At 41.9% G+C, this 24,761-nt stretch overlaps 1 protein-coding gene across 1 annotated transcript; it reads left to right on the top strand.

The window, feature by feature from the left end:
* The first annotated feature begins 4,364 nt into the window (after positions 1-4,364).
* On the top strand, positions 4,365-24,366 carry LOC133506280 (von Willebrand factor A domain-containing protein 7-like). Its single transcript, XM_061830261.1, has 19 exons — positions 4,365-4,412; positions 4,582-4,756; positions 8,571-8,788; positions 8,879-9,086; positions 9,606-9,691; positions 9,776-9,869; positions 12,213-12,341; positions 13,069-13,255; positions 13,354-13,523; positions 13,657-13,769; positions 14,376-14,492; positions 16,433-16,609; positions 16,684-16,819; positions 16,909-17,061; positions 17,131-17,223; positions 17,393-17,502; positions 17,829-17,990; positions 21,474-21,797; positions 23,932-24,366. The coding sequence occupies exons 2-19, from the start codon at positions 4,717-4,719 to the stop codon at positions 24,364-24,366; spliced, it is 2,952 nt and encodes a 983-aa protein (XP_061686245.1). The 5' UTR covers positions 4,365-4,412; positions 4,582-4,716.
* The last annotated feature ends 395 nt before the right edge of the window (positions 24,367-24,761 follow it).

The raw sequence follows: 24,761 nt of genomic DNA, 5'->3' as shown, positions 1-24,761 counted from the left end.
CTAACTCCCCCCTGATTTCATTCATCAACTTCTCAAAGTATTCTTTCCATGTGTTTAGTACATTACAAACAACAGTCAACACATTTCCATCTCTATCCTTAATCACCCTTACCTGCTGCACATCCTTCTCATCTCTATCCCTGTGTCTGGCCAACCTGTAGAGATGCTTTTCTCCATGTTCTGTGTTTAACCTGGTTTACATGTCGTCATATGCCTCTTGTACCCTCTTGTTTGTCTCTCTGATCACCTTGGATGTCCACTCTTTCGGGACTACATCATCTAGTTCCTTCCATATTTCCTGTTTCCCTCTACCAGTGGGGCATAGCCGCTAATCACATTTTAAATAACACCCTCAATTTAAAATTTCAGCCCCATTACTCGATCTGATACACTTTTCACCTCCAAGATATTCTTAGCCAGCTCTTCCTCTAAAATGACTAATACTCCATTTCTCCTCCTGTCTACTCCATGGTAAAATAAACCCTGCTCCTAAACATCTAGCATTACTACATTTCCACTTACGCTCTTGGATGCAGAATATATCAACCTTTCTCCTAATCATGTGAACCAACTCCTGAGCTTTCAATTTGGGTTAGATTTTTTTTTTTTTTTTTTTTTTTTGCGCAATGCAGAATGCCTGTGCGCAGAGACGACATCAGCAGTGCGCAATTGCACACACACACAGCTTGGAGGGAACAGTGGTTGCAACCCACACAGAGAACCAGATCACACAATGGAAGATTCAGAGTGAAAGAAGTGCACTACTTGGATCTAGGGTAACATGGAGAATGACTTGGTCAAGGTCACATCAACGGAGTCAGTAATCACTTTATCCATCCATCCATTTTCTTTGCCACTTATCCTCACTAGGGGAGTGCTGGAGCCTATCCCAGCTGTCAACGGGCAGGAGGCTGGGTACACCCTAAACTGGTTGCCAGCCAGTCGCAGAGCACATGGAGTCAAAGAGCCGCACTCCCAATCACACCTAGGGACAATTTAGAGTGTCCAATTAATGTTGAATGTTTTGGGGGGGTGGGGGGGAACCAGAGCGCCCCGAGGAAACCCACACAGGCACGGGAAGAACATGTAAATTTCACACTGGCAGGTACGGCCTTGAACCCCGGACCTCAGAACTGTGAGACCAACCCTTTACCAGCTGCCCCACTCTGTGACCCAAGCACTTTAATCTATCTAAAAATTCGTTTTGCATTTTTACCTGTTTAACCATTGCGGGACTTGAACCTGTGTACTTATTCTCCAAATTGCAACTCTTCACAGAGTACGGTACGTCTGTAAGACTGAAAGCGGCAGTGTCACTGTAAATTGTGTGCAACTCGGAAATTCTCTTCTTCAAGGGTGTGTACTATGCTCATAACATGCTTGTTTTTCCATCTTTACTGAACAAACAGAACAAGTGCTTAACTTTTATTGGCAGCGTAATTGGCCTTCATCAGACACTTTCAGTTTCTTCCTTTTGTATCATGTATTACAAAGGTCAGAACATAAACAAAGAACAATATAATTGATATTAAGTAAAATAATTAATATTTGATAAGCTATACAAAAAATGAATGGATGCGTAGATTTTGAATTGAAGACCAAAGGTTTCTGTGCAACTTTAAATTCTGTGATACACATTTCACACGGTGAACAAGTGGTTAGCGCATGTGCCTCACAGTTCTGAGAACTCTGGTTCAAAGCTGGCCTCACTTGTGTGTCGTTTGGATACTGTCTCCTTATTTTAAGTGGGTTTTCGCAAGGTAATTTGGTTTTCTCACTCATGCCACAAAACATGCACGGTAGGTTACTTGAAGACTCTAAATTCCCCATAGGTGTGAGTGTGAAGGGTTGTGTGTTTCTATGTACCCTGCAATTGGTCAGGGGACCATTTCAGAGTCTACCCTCCATCTCATTTGAAGATAGCTGGTACAGGCTCTGGCAGGCAGCACACCACCTTCTATATGAAGAGGTGGTAGAGAAGGTTAAAAACTTCATGTTCCTTTGAGTCCACATCTCGACAAACAGAGCCAGTGCCATTGGGTGGGCATGAGAAGCATGTACCCCCTCTTTTTTTAACCCCATGTGCTTCTTTTTAACCTTGTGTTCCCCTATGTGTACATCAAAAAGTGCCCACTGAGAGTCCATTAGTGCCCTTGGAATGGCAAAAGTGCTTCTGAGCCCATCAATAATTAAATTTCAGACAGAAAATAGCTTGGTGTGAAAGGTGAGAAAAGTGACCTTGGACGAGTAAAAGTTCCCCAAAAGTACTGTGGTTTGTAAACTTTTTATGAATATGTATGGACTGATGGGTTCTATTTTTATTTTTTATTTTTTTGCCAGGTTTACTTCGTGTTCTCCTACCGACTTTGAGCCAAGAACTGTAAACCAGATGCTATGTCGTGAATTCACTGTGAGGATGAGGCTGTACCCAAGCTAGAACTCATTTCAGGAGCGATCAAGATGTTGGTGAAAAATGCACTGAAAAAGACTCATAGACCCAAAGGTTGGCCAGAAGGCTGGCTTTATGTGGTCCCATCCTTCAGGGAAGGGTTATTCACTAGGGTGATACCAACAGGACGATATATAATCACCAAGAGGAAATTGGTAGTCGAACAGCGCTTTTGATGACCCAACATTAAAAGTGATGTAAGCAACCACGCAAATGCTTGCTCTGTGTTTACGGGTAACAGGCCCTCATGCCAATGTCCTTCGGGGGGGTTGTGTCCCGTACGTATACCACAACCTCCATGGTCGGACATTTCGTTAGGCTATGTACCCGGGGGTTACTGGCTTCTCAGGGTAATGTCACGATTCTCACAGTTGTTGACTAGTTCTCAAAAATGTCACATTTCATTGTACTACCGAAGCTTCACTCAGCTTAACAAACCGCAGCACTTATAATAGATCAGATTTCATGGATTCCCTAGGAATATAGTTTCTGATAGCCACCCCCCACACCCCGTTTATTTCTTATATTTGGAAAGAATTTTGCTATTAATAGGTCCTACCATCCGTCCAGCATCTGGGTTTCATTCAGAAACCATTTGGCAGATTTAGAGTCTGAACTAGAACCTGGAGATTGGGGTCCAATGTCTCACCTTCAGGAAGCACACTCGTGGAATCTGAATCTGGTTTGGGTCGAGTTCTTGCACAATTCTCTACCCTCTCCATCCACAGGTCTGCCTCCTTTTCATATCGTGCATGGTTATCTACTGACTCCATATGCTGCCATGGCCCCGAAGTCCACAGTACCTTCTGAATTGGCCTTGGTGAGACACTGCAGGAAGACCTGGGAGCGAGCCCACCTAATGATACTACACCAGGGCGGGTCCTACAAGACCGCGGCTGACCGTAAGAAGAGCGAAGGATCCATATATAATGCCGAAGTCTACATTTTCGCCGATAAGAAATTTGCCCGTTAATTCGCTTCCGGTTGTCCTTGACAACTGGGTGTACAGTACACATGTATCTGTTGAATAAGTCGTCGAGATTTACCCAGAAGAGTTTGAAAGGGTGTAAAAGTCTGGACGCATACAAATACTTTGTTGCTGAATCTGTTCTCAATCAGGAATAAAACCCACATAGTGATGAACCCACTCAGATTTTTTCAACACAAATTCTAATATTGAAATAAATGACCTCTGGTTTTCCACAAAGTCGGCTTTATTAACTATGATTGAAAAAAACATTTAGGATAGGGAGTCGTCTCCTTCGTAGACGGAAGCATATTGCTGCCACACGTTAACCCCCATAAACCTCTCTCTGACAGATGGTTTATTTTTTTTAAACACGCATTGTTCTCAAATGGGTCAATTAGGCATTATAAATACTTCTTTTGAGATTGAGAAGAATAATTCCCAGATTCGCTACACAGGTGTGTGTGTTTCGTTGGGCACCATCCATCCCGTTGAATTGCCGAAATCCATCGATTTTTTTTTTCTCACCTTTTCAGCTGGTATTCCATCGCATGATCTCTTTTGAATATCTGTATCATCTATTGTGACAACCAACAGCACAATAGGTCTCAGGCATTGTGAAAAATCTGCTCCAGTTCAACGACTCCCGCCCTGCCGAGTAGCTAGGTTTAACCGGCAATATGGCGCCGTGCAAACTGTGACGTCACGTGCACAAGCTCTGTAGGTTTATCGTTAACAACACAATTAGAGACTTCCATGCTGCGCATCCTGAGGCTCCGGGGCCATCCTGTGCTGGTCGTTAGGGGCAGGGGGTACTGTCATGAGTTTGTTCATTCCCCATTCCTTTGAGCAGCCTTCCCATCTGTACCTTGTCTGTGCTAATTACTCCATGCATATAAACTCATGTCTCATTTTGTCTGTTGCTAGTTCTTTGTACCTTGCCATCACGTCTATGCTCCATGCTCCAATGTCTTTGCTCCAGGTCCTTGAGCCATAGTAAGCTAGACGCTGCCTTGTTTTCTGGCCTTGCCTTTTTGCTTCACCATTTCGATGCTGTTGTGTTTAGGACCCCTGCCTCGGCCTGTTATTATAATCCTCTTTTTAAATTTCACCTTTTCTCTGTAGTCGTACATTCGGGTCCTATCCCATGTTCTATTCTTCACAGGCAGACAACGAATGTTTTGCACATTTAGATGTCATGGCAAAATACATGGAAGAGACTGAAGACAAATTCATCAGTACAATTTAGGAGAGGCCACCCTTAATACGATATTACAGAGGAGCATTTGTTAAAATACCGATGAACAACTACGAGATCCAAATGCAGCTCATTATATCAGGTGAAATTTATAGTTTTATTATTTTTGCTATTGAACAGAAATTATCCTCTCCATTCCAATGTATTTCTCCATCTTTCTAATTGTTTTTCCACCTGTTCCCTGCTGTCATTAACAATAATATCTGCCAGACTTTACTGGAATGGTCTTATTATCTGAAATCCAATAATTGATACCCTTTTTATATCCCCTGGTTTAAATCATAAACCCATCCTAAAATGAAAAGTAATGGTCAAGGAGGCGATGTCTGGTGTCCCATTTGGTCTGGTAACATGGCGCCAAAAGAAGGGGGGGGGGATGTTTAAAAACCTCTTTTTTTGCTCCTTTTCATGCATAAAAAGGCTGGTGGTGCAACCTGTTAGGGCGTTGGCCTCACAGTTCTGAGGACCAGAGTTCAAATCCTACACCCACCTGGGAGTGGAGTTTGCATTTTCTCCCCGTGCCTGCTTGGGTTTTGTCCAGGCACTCCGATTTCCCCCCACATCACAAAAACATGGATTAATTGGAGAATCTAAATTACCCCCAGGTGTGATTGTGAGTGTGGCTTTTGTCTGTCTCTGTGTCACCTGCAATTGGCCGGGAATCAGTTCAGGGTGTAACCATGCCTCGTGCCCGACGACAGCTGGGGTTGGTTGGCTCCAGCACCCTCGTGACCCTTGTGATGATAAGCGGCTCGGAAAATTGATGGATGGATTTTAATGTATGATATTTTTGTTCTTGTCAGTACCTGAGCTGAAGCATTCTGAATGAACTCCAGGTGTGTGTGTAGAAGACCATTACAATAGTCAATCTTCTTCTTCTTCTTCTTCTTCTTTTCCTTTCGGCTTGTCCCGTTAGGGGTCGCCACAGCGTGTCATCTTTTGCCATCTTAGCCTATCTCCTGCATCTTCCTCTCTAACCCCAACTGCCCTCATGTCTTCCCTCACCACATCCATAAACCTTCTCTTTGGTCTTCCTCTCGCTCTTTTGCCTGGGAGCGCCATCCTCAGCATCCTTCTACCAATATACTCACTCTCTCGCCTCTGAACATGTCCAAACCATCGAAGTCTGTTTTGTAAACTTTGCCCTTCATCCTAGCAGACACTGTAAGTATTGTATTACAATAGTCAATCTTAATTGAGATTAAAGCAGGGATGATCTTATCCTGGTTATCATGGCAAATGCAAGCCTTCACTGTTCATATGTTCTTCATGTAAGTGTTTGTTTTTATGTGATATGATACAATTTTATATAATTTCCATGATTTGATTGAACCGAAGTCAGGTCGGAGTCTCCCGAAACATCAAGGTTGTGGACGGGTTCCATGGTCCGTAATTAGAGTCACTGGAGGTATTTACATTCAGAAATCCTTTTGCTTAACCGGCAAAAACATCCATCTCAAGTTTTTTTGTGGTTTAATGGAAGTCACTGTTAGGTATCACAGTGCATCATCTGCATAGGTTAGATAGTTAGCATTGGGGCTCTGAAGAATTTGATCCAAGTGTAGCATATACAAGCCAAACAGAAGGGGTTCAAGAACTGACCCTTGTGGCACCCACTATATTACTGGCATTCGATGAGCTTAAACACTTTCAATGGTTTAAAAAAAATGACTCGTTGACTCCATATAGGTCTGTTTCATTTAGTCCTACCCGTGTTTTCTACCTGTTTAGCAGTATGTTATGATCTACCGTATCAAGTGAGAATGATCAAAACATAAACAACAGACCCTACAAATAAAAAAAGCTGAAATAAACAAAATATAAATAATAGACCTAAAAACATAAATGCAGGAAGTAAAAATAGATGCCAAGCTAAATTAAAAAAGATAAAACAAATATTTAGTGAAAAACAAAATTAAAAAGGTTGATCTTGATGTGAGGGCAGACATGAGTGACACAACCATGTGTATAAAAGCTATTAAAAAGTGTTTTTTTTTAATATAGTGTATGTACTACTTAAAAACCATTTTCGCACCATAACGATAGATATATTTATAAACACACCTGGCATTTTTTTGTCTATTTTTGTTAATGTGTGTCATGTGCCACATGCACCGTGGTGTCACCGGTTATTCCCGTGGTTTTAAAAGGGTTAAAAGAATAATAGCCTGTGAACACATGGTAGACCATAAAGTGTTCTAACGGCCTTTAAAACAAAATAAATTGTTCTGGCCACTCAAAGAACAAGCTCTACTCATGCTGTTTGGTCAGAATTTCCCAAACAAATATTTATGTGGTTAGTGCCTCCTTGCTGTTTCAACACTCTCGGGGGGTGTGGAGATGAAAGTATTTGCATGCCACAAAGGCCAGAAGGGAAAAATGTTTACCTTGTTAAGCCTTGTATCACCGTGTTACCTAGTTACTAGTCCGTGCTACATAATATGTAATTGTTAATTATTCACTAAATATATTACAGAGCAGCATTCAGTGTTTCACAACATTAGTTGGATCCTGGAGGACCCTATGAAATTTTACTTGTCCACCAATTCAAGAGAAATTAAACAACTTATATTTTCACAACAGTTCTCTGAGCTACTAATCTTCCATCCAGTGACATTTATATAAAGGACATTCCTTTTCCTGTTATCTGAGACTAAGTGACCCAAGTGGCAGAGGTCTAAAAGACAGGCCACTACTTGTTTCATTTAGAATACTATTAGCCACACCTTTTTAACGTTGTCAAAAATGCCGAGGTCTCATCTTATCAAAAGTTTCAATTTATACAAAAAAACATGTTTCTATTTCAATGCAAAAACTCGACACAATTGGAAAGTATGCTGATGAAACTGAGGTTAAATGTGATTTTGAAGTGCCATTCTTTTATCAATCAGTGATTGCATTGTTCAGTGTTCACTTTTAAAGATGCCATTCCTGGTTACCCACAATTAAAAAATGCTTTGCATTCCATCTTGCCTGAGTCTAACTGTTCCACAATGTTTTTGTGGTTGTAAGTAGATTTTGCATAACTACCACAACCATACACCTACTAACATTAAGGGCTTCTAAATTATGTATTTCAACAATAAGACTTGGCAAGATAAAATTACTATGATACTTTGCAGTTATCCCACTTCTGTTAAATGTCTGATCATAGAGCCACCATAAGAAAAAGCTCATATTTCTAATTTTCAAAAAGCAGTCGGGCAAGACATTTTTGTATTTATTATTTTTAAAGTGGGAACAAAAGTAAAAAGCAATGTTATAATCCCTTTATAAATGTATCCTTATTGTAAAGTGGGAATTTAGATAAACAAATTAAATGAAAACATACCCTCCTCAAAAAGAAACAAAAAAATTGGATACTTTCAACTGAAGGTCATCGTATGTCTAACTTTTCACATTGTAACTCTGCCCCTAAAATACAGGGATTTTTTTTCTCAGTGCATCCACTAAAACCAATAGATAAAAACATCTATTCTGGACACTGGAAAAACTCTATGGTGATATGTCACAACAAGACATGAGGGTGTGTGCACGTTCATTAGGTCAAATCCTTTAAGGAACCTATAAGAGGACAACAAGACCCGGGCACACGCAAACACACCTGTGAACCCAATTTAACACACACACATGCATTCAGGCTCAATTTACTTGTATGAATCCTGAAAACTGGAATGTATCCATTGGAAGACTTAAGCGGTCAAAACTTCTGAATAACTTTTATCAACAAGTAGAGGATATTAAGGTGAGGTTGTTATTCTCAATGTCTTCTTTTTTTCTCTAGTTTGTCTGTTCCCCAGTAATCTCACTCATGTTTTTCCAAATTCTTCCTCATGCTTGGCTGGAATGAAGAGACATTTAAAGAAGCTTCACAGAACCTTTCTATTGTGATTTAGGTATGCCTGCATCATTGATCATCATGATCACCAAGTGCTTGTTACTGGTGTCTGTGGTCCTTGACCTCACAGGACTAGTGCAAAGCTTCCAACCACTGTTTGCGTCTGATGGAAATTCTACTTCTCACCGCAAGATCACCATAAGGGCAGTTCTCCGAAAGACTGCTGAGGTCTGTGGAAACATTGCTGCAACAGAGGGAAGGGACTTCACTCTGACTGTAAGATGGGGTACACACGTGTTAATTCATGCACAACTTTTTGGCAAAATCCCCAAAATGAATTTCAGTCATCTCTTCTTCTGTCTTTAGATAGATGACACGCTAACAGCTGATCGGGTACAAGAGTCATGTTCAGTTTCAGACAATTCCACCTCACTCCTGTCCAATGTCCCGTTCCATATTTCCATTGGCAATATGTACTTCAACAATGCCAATGTGGATTTAGAATCAATGCTTAGTGAAGAGTATCATTTTCATGGTGAGAAGTTCCAGAAAGGGAGAGACGTAATCACAAAAGGTATACAAAATCTTCTGTTGTGTTAGTGATCCACCAGTGTTATTTGTTTTTCAAATCAATGTCTTTTACATCTAATATAGATATTTGTCTAATCGGAGTCTGCCCTGCCAGGTATAATAACCCATTGAGTTTGCTTTTTGTATATGTATGGTCCTGTTCTTCTCTCTGTCTAGTAACATAGCATCAGCCACGTGGGTATGACTGGCATATCCTAATTTTTCCAGTCGTTTGGGGGGCAGTTTCAAAGGAGCCTGGCAACAACTGAAAAATGTTTAGAAAGCTCAAGAAAATAATCCAAGAAATTCTGTTACATTGCACTGCCTGTTAATATGCTAAAATTCTATTCATGTCACTACTGGTAATGGAAGGTAGACTCAAAAGCTGATGCCAGAAAAGAAGGAGAGACCATGGTGGTTTGGTAGGGCAATATGGTTGTGTGATCCCATCAATATTGTGTATGGTTTCTTATCTAGACTTAGTTATTTTCCACATTGTCTCCCCGGTGTACTGTTTGTACAGGTGTGTCTGCTGTGAAGGCCAGTGTGAAACTGGAGAACTTCATCACTGGGCGCTGGATTCTTGGACAAGTGTGCCACACATTGCAAGTGAGTTGAAATGCTTGAGTAGTTTTGGAAGATGAAACCCATGAGCCCCATATGGCATGTATAACTGATGCTAGATACTTACAGGATTTCTACAGTCACAGTAACTGGGTGGAATTGGGAAACACGGCTCCTTACAATGCCCTGATCAAACCTTACAAAACTCTGGAGAATCTGGCAGGTAAAATGCCGTTGTTTACATATACAAGGTATGGGTTCCATAGCAACGACTGTTTTGTCTGGATGGTGGTATATGCGGGCGGCATGGTGACACAGCTGTCGAGCATTGGCCTCACAGTTCTGAGGGCCAGGGTTTAATTTTCAGTGGCTTTTCTCTGGGCACTCCAGTTTTCTCCCACATCTCAAATACGTGCAATAATTGGAGACTATAAAATTGCCACTAGGTGTGATTGTGAGTGCGAATGTTGTCTGTCTCGATGTGTCCTATGATTGGCTGGCAACCAGTTCAGGGTGTACCCCACCTCCTGCCCAATGACAGCTGGGATTGGCTCCAGCACTCCCGCGACCCTCATGAGGATGAGCGGTTCACAAAATAGATGGATGGATGGATGGATGGATGGATGGATGGATGGATGGATGGATGGATGGATGGATCACTGAAACACTACAAAATTATATTCACTATTATACTATTTACCTTATGTCACTAGTGAAGTGATAATCAGACTAACCCAGAATTGTTTGTTTTTAAGACAGTCCTGATACAATGAGGTTTATGCCATACTTGGGGCATGAAAAAGTTAGCCCATACCCTAGGTGTGGAAAAGAGGACTCAGAATTGGAGATTATTGAGGACACAAAGTAAAATAGACTTCATTGTAACATTGTATTTAAAATGTTTTGCCTACTGACACATAGTCCCATTTCTGCATTTTGGCCACAAATCTCATGATGTCTATTCACAAGGAATAATGCTCACCATTCCATTGTTTTACCCAGTCATATGCACATATTGTAGTGCTTACATTATTTTTTTTACATTTATTTTTATGTGTTTTTGGTATGAATGATTTGGGTTCACCCCACGGTTAGGGTTAACCTAGACCAGTGTACAACGCTATATACAGTGTTCTAAATAATAGCAGTCCAATGTTGTTAACCAGATTAATCCATGTTTTTTCAAAGGATTTTTTTCAATTCCTACAAGTCAAACAATTTACCAGTAGGTGCATTAGATTCTCAGAAAACAACAAGACCTAGCATTCATAAGTGCACACACTTAAGGCTGTGCAATTGGGCAATTTTTGAAGGGAGTGTGTTAAAAAAATAGCACTCTGCCAATGACTTTACAAACTCAAAACTATTTTGTACAAACTTGTTTCTAGTATTTCCTAATCCTTTGACTCATTAATCTAATATTTAGTTGCTTCACTGCTTCACATATGTGTGGCATGGATTCAACCAACTTGTGGTACCCTTCAGGTGTTATTCCACTCCAAAATTAATGACATTCCACAATTCATTTACATTTCTTGGTTTTGCTTCAGAAACAGCTTTTTCTCAGGTTACCCCACAAGTTCTCAATTGAGCTAAGGGCCGGGGATTGGGCTGGCCACTCCATGACATTAACACTGTTGGTTTGGAACCAGACTTTGCGTCTTTATTTTTGTGTTTGGGTTCATTGTCTTGTTGAAACAAAATTCAAGGGCATGTCCTCTTCAGTATAAGACTACATGATCACTTCAATATTTTGACATAACGCAAACTGATCCATGATCCCTGGTATGCGATATATAAGATCAACACAGTAGTTGGTAAAATATGCCCAAACCATGATGCTTACACCACCATGCTTCACTGTTTTCACTGTGTATTGTGGCTTGAATTTAGAGTTTGGGGGGCATCTCACAAACTGTTTCTGGCCCCTGAACCTCATCATTTTACACTCATCAGTCTACAAAATGTTTCTCTTTAGGTTAGTTGATGTGTTCTTTGGGAAATTGTAGCCTCTTCTGCACTTGCCTTTTCTTTAAAATGTTCTACAGCTGCTGGCTTCTGTTGCTGTTTCTGAAGCAAAAGAAAAGAAATACAAATGAATTGTGGACTGTTTGAAGGCATCTTGGAGTGGAATAACAGCTGAAAGATGCCACAAGTTAGTTGACTCTATGCCACACGGGTGTGAAGCAGTTATTTAAAAAACTGTGGTTATGCAACCAAACATAAGTTTAGTGATTCAAATGATTGGGAAATCCAAGAAACAAAAAAGTTTGTATTAAATAGTTTTATATTTGTAACGTCAACAGCAGATTTCCAAATCCCACAGCCTTAAGAGTGTGTATATCCTGAATGCTGGTTCTTGTTGGTTTTCTGAGAATCTACTGCACCAACTGGTAACTTGTTTGACATGTAGCAATGAAAATGTGGATTAATCCGGTCAGTCACATTGGACTATTATTTCAAACACCACCGTGACAAGATACAAATTCCTCCCAAACCTTGTTTTTTAAACACTGGTTATGGTACAGTATTATGATACTATTTTTCTGACCAAATTTGCCTGTAGGACCAAATATTTCAACCTGTAGAAACTGCACAGGTGACAACTGTGACGACAACATTTTGCCTGACGTACTGCAGCAAGGGCTTCTTACTTCTGGCTACTTCAACCTCATGTCATCAGAAAAGCCAGATGGTAACTTTATGAGAAATTACCTGGATGTTTGTCATATGAATGAAATGAGAATTTGAAAAACAACTTAGGCTTTTTAGATATCTAGCTTTGGAACATAAAACAATGCCTGATGGGATTTCTGGCGAAGCAAATTCCCCAAAAGATGACACAGGTTATACTTGGCTTTAAGATTTGTGATTATTCCAAATATTCAGATTAAAAGTAGGACTGATGTAAAGTACAAATGGAAGCAATAAATATCTATTATTAGTTTTTGGCAGCACAGTGGACAAGTGGTTAGTACATCCGGCTCACAGGGACCTGAGTTCAAATCAGGCCTCGTCTATGTGGAGTTTGCATGTTCTCCCTATGCCTGAGTGGGTTTTCAAACATGGACACTGTAAATTGCCCGTAGGTTGTAGATTGCCTGGAGATCAATTCCCGGTGTACCCCAACTCTCGTGCAAAGGTAGCTGAGTTATAGCAATAGCTATAGCATGCCCGTGACCCTAGTGAGGACAAAAAGCATGGAAAATTAATGAAAGATTAAACTTCAGTTTTAATTATGGCCTTCCATGGATAAATCTCCCTCCAATGTGTTTGAATAACTCCCCTCAGCAAGAAAACTCCAAATCTATCTCAGATCATGGTGAAATCATTCAAATAGTGTCATTGCAATCAGCAGTCATGAAAAGGAATATCGCATTGTGGTGTGATACACAATCCAAAGATTTTCTTTGTGCTCCAAGGTAAATGCAGCCATGGGGGTGCTTTTGACCAAACGAGCAAACGTGAGCCAGTGGGTGGCATCAATAAGGACAAAATTTGGTCCAGTCATGGTTCACTTCACCATGAAGCAGCTGATTTGGCTGAGAATGCTACTGTGGAGCTTTTGGAGGAGATCAGAATTGCTGTAGGAGATCACAACTTCCTACGGTACGCAAGACCCTTTGATTGAGCAATTTGTGGTTCCAAGGTCCAAGTTGTCAGCACGAAGATGTGGTAAAGGTAGTTTTTGTCTTGAATTTCTCCAGACTGATGGGCCTCTCGCAGTCCTCTGCACTGTGTTTTGTCATTGACACAACAGGCAGTATGAGCAATGACATAGCAGAAGCAAAGAGAGTTTCCTTTAACATCATTGACAGAAAAAGGGGAACCCAGCAGGAGCCTTCAGCCTACATATTAGTTCCTTTTAATGATCCAGGTAGTCAGTGCACTCTCGCACAATGTGTTATCACAGAATTGAGCACATTGCTTTCAACTTTCCAATCATGTCAGGTTGTAGCGAACGCAGCTTACTGTAAACAAATAGTGTAACATTCTTTTACAATTGGCAGGTTTTGGACCTCTACTAATGACGACTGATGCAGATAAATTCAAAGAAAGCATCAACCAACTGACTGCCAATGGAGGTGGTGACATCCCAGAGTCGTCATTGTCTGGCCTGCAGGTGTTTGCAGCAGAGTGAACCCTTTCATCACTTTTTTAAATTTTGACACTAATTGGCAGAACGGTGGTGGAGGTGCAGAGCGTTGGCCTCACAGTTTTGAGGACCGGGTTCAATCCCGGCATCACCTGTATGCCGTTTGCATGTTCTCCCTGTGGGTGTGTGGGTTTTCTCCGGGCACTCCGGTTTCCTCACACATCGTAAAAACATGCATTAATTGGACACTCTAAATGGTCCCTAGGTGTGATTGTGAGTGTGACTGTTGTCTGTCTCTATGTGCCCTGCAATTGGCTGGTAACCAGTTAACAGTGTACCTTGCACCCTGCCGATGATAGCTGGATTGGCTTCAGCACTCCCACGACTTTGTGAGCACAAGCGGCTCAGAAAATGGATGGATGGATGGATGGATGGATTAATTTAAAAGATGTGGATTAGAATTGCCTTTATTTTCTCTGTTAATGTGAATTCAAGTAGTAATGTGTTACATTACTGGAATTTGAGTAACTTTTAGTGCAACAGATACAGGGATTTAGAAGTAAACTCTGGGAAATAAATGGATTTTTATTCAAGTCAGTGGATAAATCTTGACTAGTTTGTTCTGGCTGACAGCTTGCCCTTACTGCTGCACCAGCCTTGTCTCAGATATTTGTCTTCACTGATGCTCCAGCAAAAGATGCTGCCTTGAAAAGTACCATCACTGCCCTCATAGAGAGCACCAAGTCTGAGGTGAGTCATGTCAAAACACACCCAGGTTTCAGTTACCCAAGAGGAAAATACAACTTGGCACCATGAAATTATCAGCACCAAAAGAACAAACATAGTTCCTCCAAACAAGACACGGGATTTTCTTGTGTAATATCATGTCCACTGCCATGGCTTTTTAAAAGATGATCAAGATAAGTTGTGTTCAAATAGTCTTTGCATTTAGATGTGTATACTCATGTTTCCTGTTTACCTTGTGGATCACGCAGGATAGAGAATCAGAATTCCATTTATGATGGAACAGTTTTACTTCATCATGGTGGAGATTTTGAGCTTCCTCTGCGATTTCCTCCCACATCCCAAAAACATGCAACATTAAAACATTACAACACATTCCTTAACATTAAACATTAAAACACTCTAAATTGCCCCTAGGTGTGATGGTGAGTGCGGCTGTTTGTCTCCATGTGCCCTGTGATTGCCTGGCAACCAATTCAATGTGTACCCCGCCTCCTGCCCGTTAACAGGGATAGGCTCCAGCACTCCAGCGACCCTTGTGAGGATACGCAGCTAAGTGGATGGACAGATTATTATTATTATCATCACTTATATTATTACCTCATTTTAACTATTTTAGATCAGTTGGCATGGTGGGACGACATGTATTCACTTACCACACACCCTGACGCTGTTCACTTTACATCATTTTTTTGCACTTATCACATCTGGGCGCATAATGTCGAAGGGTTACGGGAGGGCTGTGGGTGTCAGACCAGGTTCAAGCATATTTGAGCTGTTTCCTGGCCCAATTACTGCCAGTCATAGTAACAGTGGGGAGGTAGGTTTTAAATTTTGCTCCTGAAACCCGGCCCCCCGGGCTGGATGGCTTTTTTGACGTTGGGCTCCCCTCTGACGGACCATGGCTGCTCCCTGGGTTCCCACCCTCTTCATTCTCTTGTCAGGTACCCCTATCTCCCTCCCCCACTTTTCAACAAATACAAGAACTTCTTCCATGCTCGAGCTGGGCTGAGACTGGCTGCATCTTGGGTCCTGTGGGTTGTGGGAGCCTTCCTGTTCTCATGAGGGCGGGGGCATGTGGGGCAGTGGTGCAGGTGGATTGGCTGTGGGAGCTGGCATTGGGTCCCTCCGGCCACTAGGCTGGTGGCCAGCTGTCGGTGGGCCTCGGGATACCAACGGACTGCCCTGGGTCTCATGGGTTGGGACCTGTCCTGTCCACAGGTTTGCTCTCGGGTGGATCCCAGTTTCCATGCTTAATTGATTGGGCGAGGTACATTGCCTCCGCGTTGCGGATGCTGCAATTTATTGGACATTTCTGTCAGTCTTTTTCCATGCACAATGATATGAGTTCACTTTCATGTGTCCGTAGGCACGCACTCCTGGGATTCTTTCACTGAGGGTGGGACTTCTCATTCATTGCAATAAGCAATTCATGAATACATGAAGAGCTTCTGTATCACCACTTATAGTTGCATTCTATAGATGTGTATACTCGATATGTAAATGAGGAGGAAAAAAATGGGAATAGTGTCAAGTTTCATTGTGTGTGGATATATGTAGGGAAAAGACAAGGATGTACGCGACACGCCACTATGATGATTGTATGGGGAAAATGTCTTGTCATTACCCAAGCCGCTTATCCTCACAAGGGTTGCGGGAAAGCTGGAGCCTATCCCTGCCAGCTTCGGGCAAAAGGCGGATGGACTATACCCTGAACTGGTCGCCAGTCAGTCGCAGGGCAGGAAGGGGTGTGTACCACTACACTCTCAGTGACTGACTCCCTGGGGAAAAATGTTTTATCCCTGAGTTTAAAAGTTTAGAACATTATACAATGCTCAGACTATCACTCAAACCACTGGCATCAGACTATCTGGTGGTCAGATGCTTAAACTGTATGTAAGTTTGACATTCTATGTGTTTTTAAAACTGAGCTGTTGTATTTTCAGGTGACTTTTATGCTGACACATGTCTTGACCAGTCGAAGCATAAGAACACTGAATCAAGCAGATGCTCAACTGTACCGTGACCTTGCTTGGGCCTCTGGAGGTCAAGCCATTGAGGTCAGCAAGTCAGATCTTGCTCTGGCTACAAGAGTTATAGAGGATTCCTCATCCAGTGCCATGGTAAATTCAAATCAGAGGAGGAAACAAATAAACACAGTAGATGTTTAAAAATCCCATTCTCATGTCTTTTTCAGGTGACAGTCTTTCAAGTCGTGATGAATCCCGGAAAGTCCGATAAGTTTACATTTATTGTTGATACCTCACTAAGAAACATTACAATCTACATCACAGGAACATCCTCTCTCTTATTTAATCTCACCAGTGCCACAGGTATTAATGTCTAGTCCACGTATTTCTTCCTTCTAAGCAGCAGCCATTAAAAGAACAAACTGGTTCAACATATATACCTACCTTTCTAGGTATATGTCAGCACTCTAATGAGTCCAGTGGCCCCCTGGCATCTTTGACCTTAGCAGGTAACCTACAACGACTAATCCTCAACAATGACCATGAAACAGGACTGTGGGAAATAAGTGTAGACTCCAATGACACCTACTCAGTAAAGGTCACAGGTCAGTCATGAAATGTGGTGGATAATGTGTGTTTACCCAATTGTAAATTGTGACCAACGTTGATACTAGGTCAAAGTTCAATGAACTTCATCTACAATCTTGTGGAAGCTCATGAAGGACTCCATGGAGACTTCTTTCTGAAAGAGGGACGTCCTCTTTCAGGTTGAATATCCTGTTCAATTTCACCATCGTATACTTTGCCCTCAAAGTTATCATTTATGTGTCCACTGTCAGGTCTTAAATGTATTGATATTCATACCTATATCTGTATAATTTGTTCATGTCTCTGGAATTGTAAAAGTAACTTTTGTCCTATATTATAAACCTTCAGGTGGTAATGTCACCCTCCTGGTCACAGTTGTAGGGTGTGACAGTGTAAATAATGCAGAGATCACATTGCATGACAGCTCCGGGCCAGCAGACGTTGATGGGACCTTGCAGGTACTGTATGTTTGATCATCTTCTTAATCACAGAAAACCAAAGTAATTTACTGCTGTAAAAAGAGAATGTACCACAACTAACCTATTAGCAATAAATACCTGATCATACCTGATATTAATTGACTAGAAGCTGTAATTTGTGTCTCTGGAAATTAGTTGATACTGTTGAAAATTTGGCGGGGATTAAGTTTGCTATTATGGCATAGCATTCCTAAATATGTATCGGTATGTATAAGTCCCTGTCGCCACTACTTTGTTTCCAACTTCAATTATAATTTCAGATAACCAAAAGTTTATACAACAGTGGCTTGTCCTTTTCTCCACAGTCATTAGGAGGTTCTGACTTCCTGGTGACCTTTAATGAGATTCCAGCAGGTAATTTTGTGGTTCGGTTGAAAGGAGAAGACAGCAGCTCATCAAAATCAACTTCAAGCAGGTTCCAGCGGCAGGTCTCCACTCATATAAAGACTTCCAGCATTTCACTGACTGTAAGCACAATCACCTTCAGTTTTCTGTCAAGGGAAAACAGACTTTCATCTTTGCCCTCATTATTCCATCATCATTCCAATCAAATCAGGGGTTATTTTTTGGCCTGCTTTTAGACAAAGGTTGTGTTGGTCTGTTCTAATTAAATTCATTTGTTTTCTCTCTCGGTGCAGTTTTTGTGGTCACATGTGTAACCAAACTTCAATGAACTTAAACTTGTGTGAAAACTAAAACTATGTTCATATTTTAAAATCAAACATGGCATGTTTGGCATCACATTTCTGATGGGCACAGCAGTCCTCTAGAGTGCATGGAATCATTAAAATCATTTCCTTAAAAAGATCCATTCAAAAGATTAATTCATGAATTGTTCTGTTCTTTTTCACAAAATTATTCAAGTGCTTCCCCGTTCAGGTAATGATCAATCTCTGAGGTTCATATTCACTCAACACTTTCACCAAACTATCTCTCTTTCAGTAAACTTTTGAACACCCGGCTTCGGATGAAACTCTTGAGCATGCGTGCAGCAAGCTCAGCTACTAAATGTAAGCTAGGCTCTTGCCAGCTGGAGGGAATTTATTGCAATCCACCCTGGTGGATTGCATCTCTGACTCCATCATCCACCACACGAAGTTTCTGCTCACTCATCTTTCAGCTAATGTCATCTGGTTAGTGGAAAGTGTTGTGAGAAGCGTTATATACAATGGGGCAAAAAAATGATTATTGTTGGTATTTTGGCCCATTATTCCATGCAGATCTCATCTAAAGCATGTTGATGTTTTGGGGCTGTTTCTCGTCAACACAAACTTTCAGCTCCCTTCAGAGATTTTCTATGGGGTTGAAATCTAAAGACTAGGCCACCTCAGGATATTGAAATGTTTCTTATGAAGCCAATCCATCATTACCTTACATTGTGATGTGTTTGAGATTATTGTTATGCTGAAAGGACCCAGCCATGTTTCATCTTCAATGCCCAGAATGATGGAAGGAGGTTTTCACTCAACATCTCATGATACATGGCCCAATTCATTCTTTCCTTTACACGGATCAGTCATCCTGGTGCTTTTGCAGAAATACAGGCCGAAAGCATGATATTTCCATGCCCATGCTTTACAGTAGGTCTGATGTTCTTTGGATGCAACTCAGCATTATTTCTCTTCCAAACACGGCCATTACCAAAATGTTCTATTTTGATTTCATCTAACCATATAACATTCTCCCAATCATCTTCTGGATCCTTCAAATGCTCTCAAGAAAACTTCAGATGGTCCAGCACGTTTACTGGCTTAGATAGGGTGCCATGCCTGGCACTGGAGGATTTGAGTCCTTTGTTACCTTGTTCCCAGCTCTCTGCAGGTCATTCACTCAGTCCTCCCATGTGGTTCTGGGATTTTTGCTTTCCGTTATTGTGATCATTTTTACCTCATTGGGGGAGCTGTTTGATGCAGTCCCAGATTGAAGGGGACTATCTCCATCAAGGGTGCTCAATGTGCCGGTCGCGAGATAGTTTTGGTCGATCGCATGACGGTGTGCCCAAAAAAAAAAAAAAAAGATGTTAACCTCTCATCCATCTCGTCACTTGATTCAGGTGTGGCAGATACATTGATCACATGCACATATAGGCATTCTCTTTTGCTTTCTCCATGGCAATCATGGCTATGCGCACGTGCAAGGCTGCTTGAGTAGATCTAGTCTGAGCACCCCTGATCTATATTACGGTCTTTTATGTCATCTATCTTGTAATAACTGAGCCCAAATTTGATTTCTTCACACCAAGGTGTTTACCTATTACAGATTCAGGCTTCCAAGACAGGTACAATTTTTTTTATGGTGTCCCCTGACAGTTCTTTGATCTTAGGCATGGTGGAGTTTGGAGTGTGACGGTTTCAGGTCGTGGACAAGGGACTTTTATTCTTATGTATTCAAACAGGTGTCATTAATACAAGGAATGAGTGTAGGACAGATTAGCCTCTTAAAGGTCGGTGAGTAGCCAGAAATCTTGTTTGTTTGTAAGTGACCAAATACTTCTTGGCCAAATATTTATTTTCCACCATAATTAGCGAGTTCTTTAAAAATTAGAGAATATGATATTTTGGATTATTTTCCCCCAGTTGGTCTCTCATAAGTGATGTATACCTCTGATGAATATTACAGGCCTCTCTTATCTTTTTAAGTGGGAGAACTTGCACAAACTTGTGGCTCATTAGAGAGAGCGATCAAATTATAGCTATGTGTATGGACACACATTTATTATTAATTTAAATTCATTTCAAATATGTGTAAGTGTTTTCATGTGCTTGACTCACTCAACATTAGACGTTAGCTTAAAGAAACAGCTGCTAGTAAAAACTATTCCCACGGGAACATCAGGACATGCGGTAAAAATCACCCATGAGTACATTCCTTGGGCATATACAGTACAAGTACATCATTCCTTAGTGGATCCCAAAGATGTTCAACAAACGAATCACTCGGGCCTAACGGATCATGACCAATAAGTTCAACCCGAAAAAAAATCACTATCAGTTCTTCAGTACATTAGTTCACCACTTACTCAAAGAATTACTCTTCCTTTCTTTGGTACATCACAACAGTTCACATAACTCCCTCCTCTACCTGCATGGCGCTCCTTGACTCTAGCTGCTCTGTGGTCATTTGCAGAAGTAAACAACACTAACAAATTGAAAATCACATGGAAGTACGTTAAACGAAGTCTCACCCCCACCTGCACACAAGCTGCTCATTGGTGATTCGCTAAAGATTCAGAAGTGAGTGACGGAAAGTTTCATTTCTGCCTCCAACCGACTCGCTCGCCTTATTGCGGCGGGCAGCAGCCACGCTAAAAGAACGAATTAGTTCAGTTCAGTTCATTCACAAAAATGATTTGTTCTTCTTGAATTAAATGTTCGTGAATTAAACAAGACTTGTGGTTCCTGTATTCTTTAAGATTCCACCCATAGACATATGTACCGTGTATCAGACAAAAAAAAAAACGGCATTATGATCATATTTCCAAATGTGTCATTCTATTATTTTTTTAAGATCAGCAGCTCTCCAACCATTTTAATACCAGGGATGCCTTTAGGACTCTAAATTGCCCCTAGGTATGATTGTGACTGTGACCGTTGTCTATCACCATGTGCCCTGTGATTGCCTGGCAACCAGTTCAGGGTGTACCCCGCCTTCTGCTCGATGACAGCTGGGATAGGCTCCAGCACAACTTGTGAGAATAAGTAGCAAAGAAAATGGATGGATGGAAGCCTTTAGTCTATTTAGTGTGTAGTGAGCTGTACTGAAACTGAACCAGAGTAAATGAACTGAAACTACCTCTTCAAGTGGTCCTTATCAACTTCCAGTTGTGAGAGGCAGCATTCACACTCAACCAAAAGGTCAATCTATCAGATAAATTGAGGCGGGTTTAATTTAACTGAGCCAAATCTGTGATATGTGAACACGCACTAAAAATAACTGTTTCCCTTTGCTAGGCTCAGGCCAACAGCATGAACATCGAACCGGGCTCCACAGTATTCATCCCATTCACTGTCACCACAACAATCAGTGGAGTCGTTAACGAGACTGCGACTGGGACATTTACAGTTCGTGCTACCAATGATCGCAGCTTTGACTCCACATCCCCCACATCTGTCACAATAGGAACAGACAGTGGAGGAACAGCCAATGGCACTGTGACGCTAACTGCTCCTAACAGTGCGGTATCGGGAACGGGTGTCTCCCTTATGATTGAGGCAGAAGATGCAGATGGGACTGACATCAACTATGTTGTCCTTAGGTTTTCAATTGCTGCTGAGGTAAGAGAAAAGCACTCAAGGTGGTTTAAGACCCTGATACACATTAATGTGGTTCATGGAGTTCGACTAGCACAGCAGCGCAGCTGTAAAGTGTTGCCCTCAAGGTTCTGAGGACCAAGGTTCAATCTCTGCCTGCGTGGATCTTCTCCAGGCACTCCGGTTTACTCACACATCCCAAAGACATGTATTAATTGGACACTCTAAATTGCCCTTAGATGTGACTGTGAGTGTGACTGTTGTCTGTCTCCATATGCCCTGCGATTGGCTGGCAACTAGTTCAGGGTGTACCCTGCCTCCTAGCCGTTGACAACTGGGATAGGCTCCAGTATTCCCGTGACCCTTGTGAGGATAAGCGGCAAAGAAAAAGGATAGATGGATCCATGTAGTCTAGTCAGTGTGCATTCATCTGTCAATCTATTATCCAAACTGCTTTTCCTCACAATGGTCACAGGAGAGCTGGCTCAGCAAGCTTCAGGCGAAAGGCAGACTTCACCCTGTACTGGTCACCAGTGGGTCACAGGGCAGACATAAACACCATCACTGAGCGGGAATCGACCCCATGCTACTCGCACTAAAGTCAAGTGTGTGTACCACTACAAAATCAGTGACTCCCCTATTCAATGTGCATTGAGCTGCACTGAAACTGAACCAGAGTAAATGAAGCGAAACTACCTCTCCAAGTGGTCCTTATCAACTTCTTTGCTACCTACCCGGTTGTGAATGGCAGCATTCCCACTCAAGCAAAAGGTCAATCTATCAGATAAATTGAGGCGGATTTAATTTAACTGAACCAAACTTGTGATATGTGAACACGCATTAAAAATAACTGTTTCCCTTTGCTAGGCTCAGGCCAACAGCATGAACATCGAACCAGGCTCCACAGTATTCATCCCAGTCACTGTCACCACAACAACCAGTGGAGTCGATAACGAGACGGAGACTGGCACATTTACGCTTCGTGCTACCAATGACCACAGCTTTGACTCCACATCCCCCAGTTCTGTCACCATAGAAACAGACAGTGGAGGAAGAGCCAGTGGCACCGTGACCCTAACCACTCCTATCAGTGCTGTATCGGGAATGGGCGTCACACTGATTGAGGCAGAAGATGCAGATGCAACTGATATCAACTATGTTCTCCTTGGGTTTTCAGATGCTGCTGAGGTAAGAGAAAAGCACTCAAGGTGGTTTAAGACCCTGATACACATTAATGTGGTTCATGGAGTTCGACTAGCACAGCAGCGCAGCTGTAAAGTGTTGCCCTCAAGGTTCTGAGGACCAAGGTTCAATCTCTGCCTGCGTGGATCTTCTCCAGGCACTCCGGTTTACTCACACATCCCAAAGACATGTATTAATTGGACACTCTAAATTGCCCTTAGATGTGACTGTGGATGTGACTGTTGTCTGTCTCCATGTGCCCTGCGATTGGCTGGCAACTAGTTCAGGGTGTACCCTGCCTCCTAGCCGTTGACAACTGGGATAGGCTCCAGTATTCCCGTGACCCTTGTGAGGATAAGCGGCAAAGAAAAAGGATAGATGGATCCATGTAGTCTAGTCAGTGTGCATTCATCTGTCAATCTATTATCCAAACTGCTTTTCCTCACAATGGTCACAGGAGAGCTGGCTCAGCAAGCTTCAGGCGAAAGGCAGACTTCACCCTGTACTGGTCACCAGTACAGGGTGAAGTTCTGAGGACCAGGGTTCAATCCCTGCCTGTGTGGAGTTTCCATGTTGTACCCATCTCTGCGTGGGTTTTCTCCAGACACTTTGGTTTCCTCCCACATCCCCAAAACATGCAACATTAATTGGATACTCTAAATTGCCCTCAGGTATGATTGTGAGTGCGGCTGTTGTCTGTCTCCATGTGCCCTGCAATTGGCTGGCAACCAGTTCAGGGTGTACCCTGCCTCCTGCCCGTTGACAGCTGAGATAGGCTCCAGCACACCCGTGACTCTTGTGAGGATAAGAAAATGGATGGATGGATGGATGGATGGAGTTCGACCAAATATTGAGGATTAAGGATTGATTGAGTGCCCAAGGCACTCCTGTAACATTTTTCTCCCAGTATTACAACTGACTTACACACTACTCGAATTACTCTAAATACTCTAATTGCTCAACTGTCTGCCTCCAGATGACTGATTTCAATGGACCAGTGTGCCAGGAGGTCAGTACATCCAGCAGCTGTTCATCTTCATCACTCTGCTACTCATCTCAGTGGCAGTTTGTGGTCAATGTTACCGACGGTGTAAATGGGACAGGGATTGAAAGAGTCACCGTCCGTGTAGGGAGTGGCACCCTCAGCACAACCACAGTGGTTGGGCCAGGAGGTGAGAACATCACCGTTGCCTCGTACTGGGCCTCCTGCTGTGCACAGAGAGTAGAGCTGTCTGTTGTGGACAACGTGGGAAATGTAGGAGTTTGTGTGGGGGAGGTGAGACAGTCCACTACAGTTGCACCTGTGACTGCAGCTAAAGTGACTACTAACACCATATCCACTGGAGGGTACACTCTGAGCTCAACGCTTTGGGTTTGGATAACTGTTGTGGCACTCCCACTTTGGAAGTGAAAGAGAGGTATGGAATTATAGTGATGGTATCACATCAGTGGACTACTCTGGACCTTTGTATGTGTAAGTCCATCAATATAGCTCTCATGGAATGAAATTTGATTATTTTCCAAGTCTTGGTTTTTAGATGTGAATTGCAATCATAGTTCACTTTTGTAACGTTTATATGCTCATTATAAACCTCGCTAAAATGTTTATTGTATAAATAGCATAATAAATTGCATTAGCAAATGAATTTTTCAGCGTGTTACAGAATTTCTGCATGATAACTAAAGTCATTTTTATGGCTTCACAGGAATGCACTTAGTACATAGCACAACAACAAAATCATCCACAATGTGAAGTTAATAATGTAAGTACAATGTAGTAATATGTTTATTGGTCTGGTAGGAGTT

Source organism: Syngnathoides biaculeatus, chromosome 9, assembly GCF_019802595.1.
Source record: "Syngnathoides biaculeatus isolate LvHL_M chromosome 9, ASM1980259v1, whole genome shotgun sequence".
Taxonomy (NCBI): Eukaryota; Metazoa; Chordata; class Actinopteri; order Syngnathiformes; family Syngnathidae; genus Syngnathoides; species Syngnathoides biaculeatus.
Note: the sequence above shows the minus strand (reverse complement) of the source record. Positions and strands in the feature narration are given on the sequence as shown.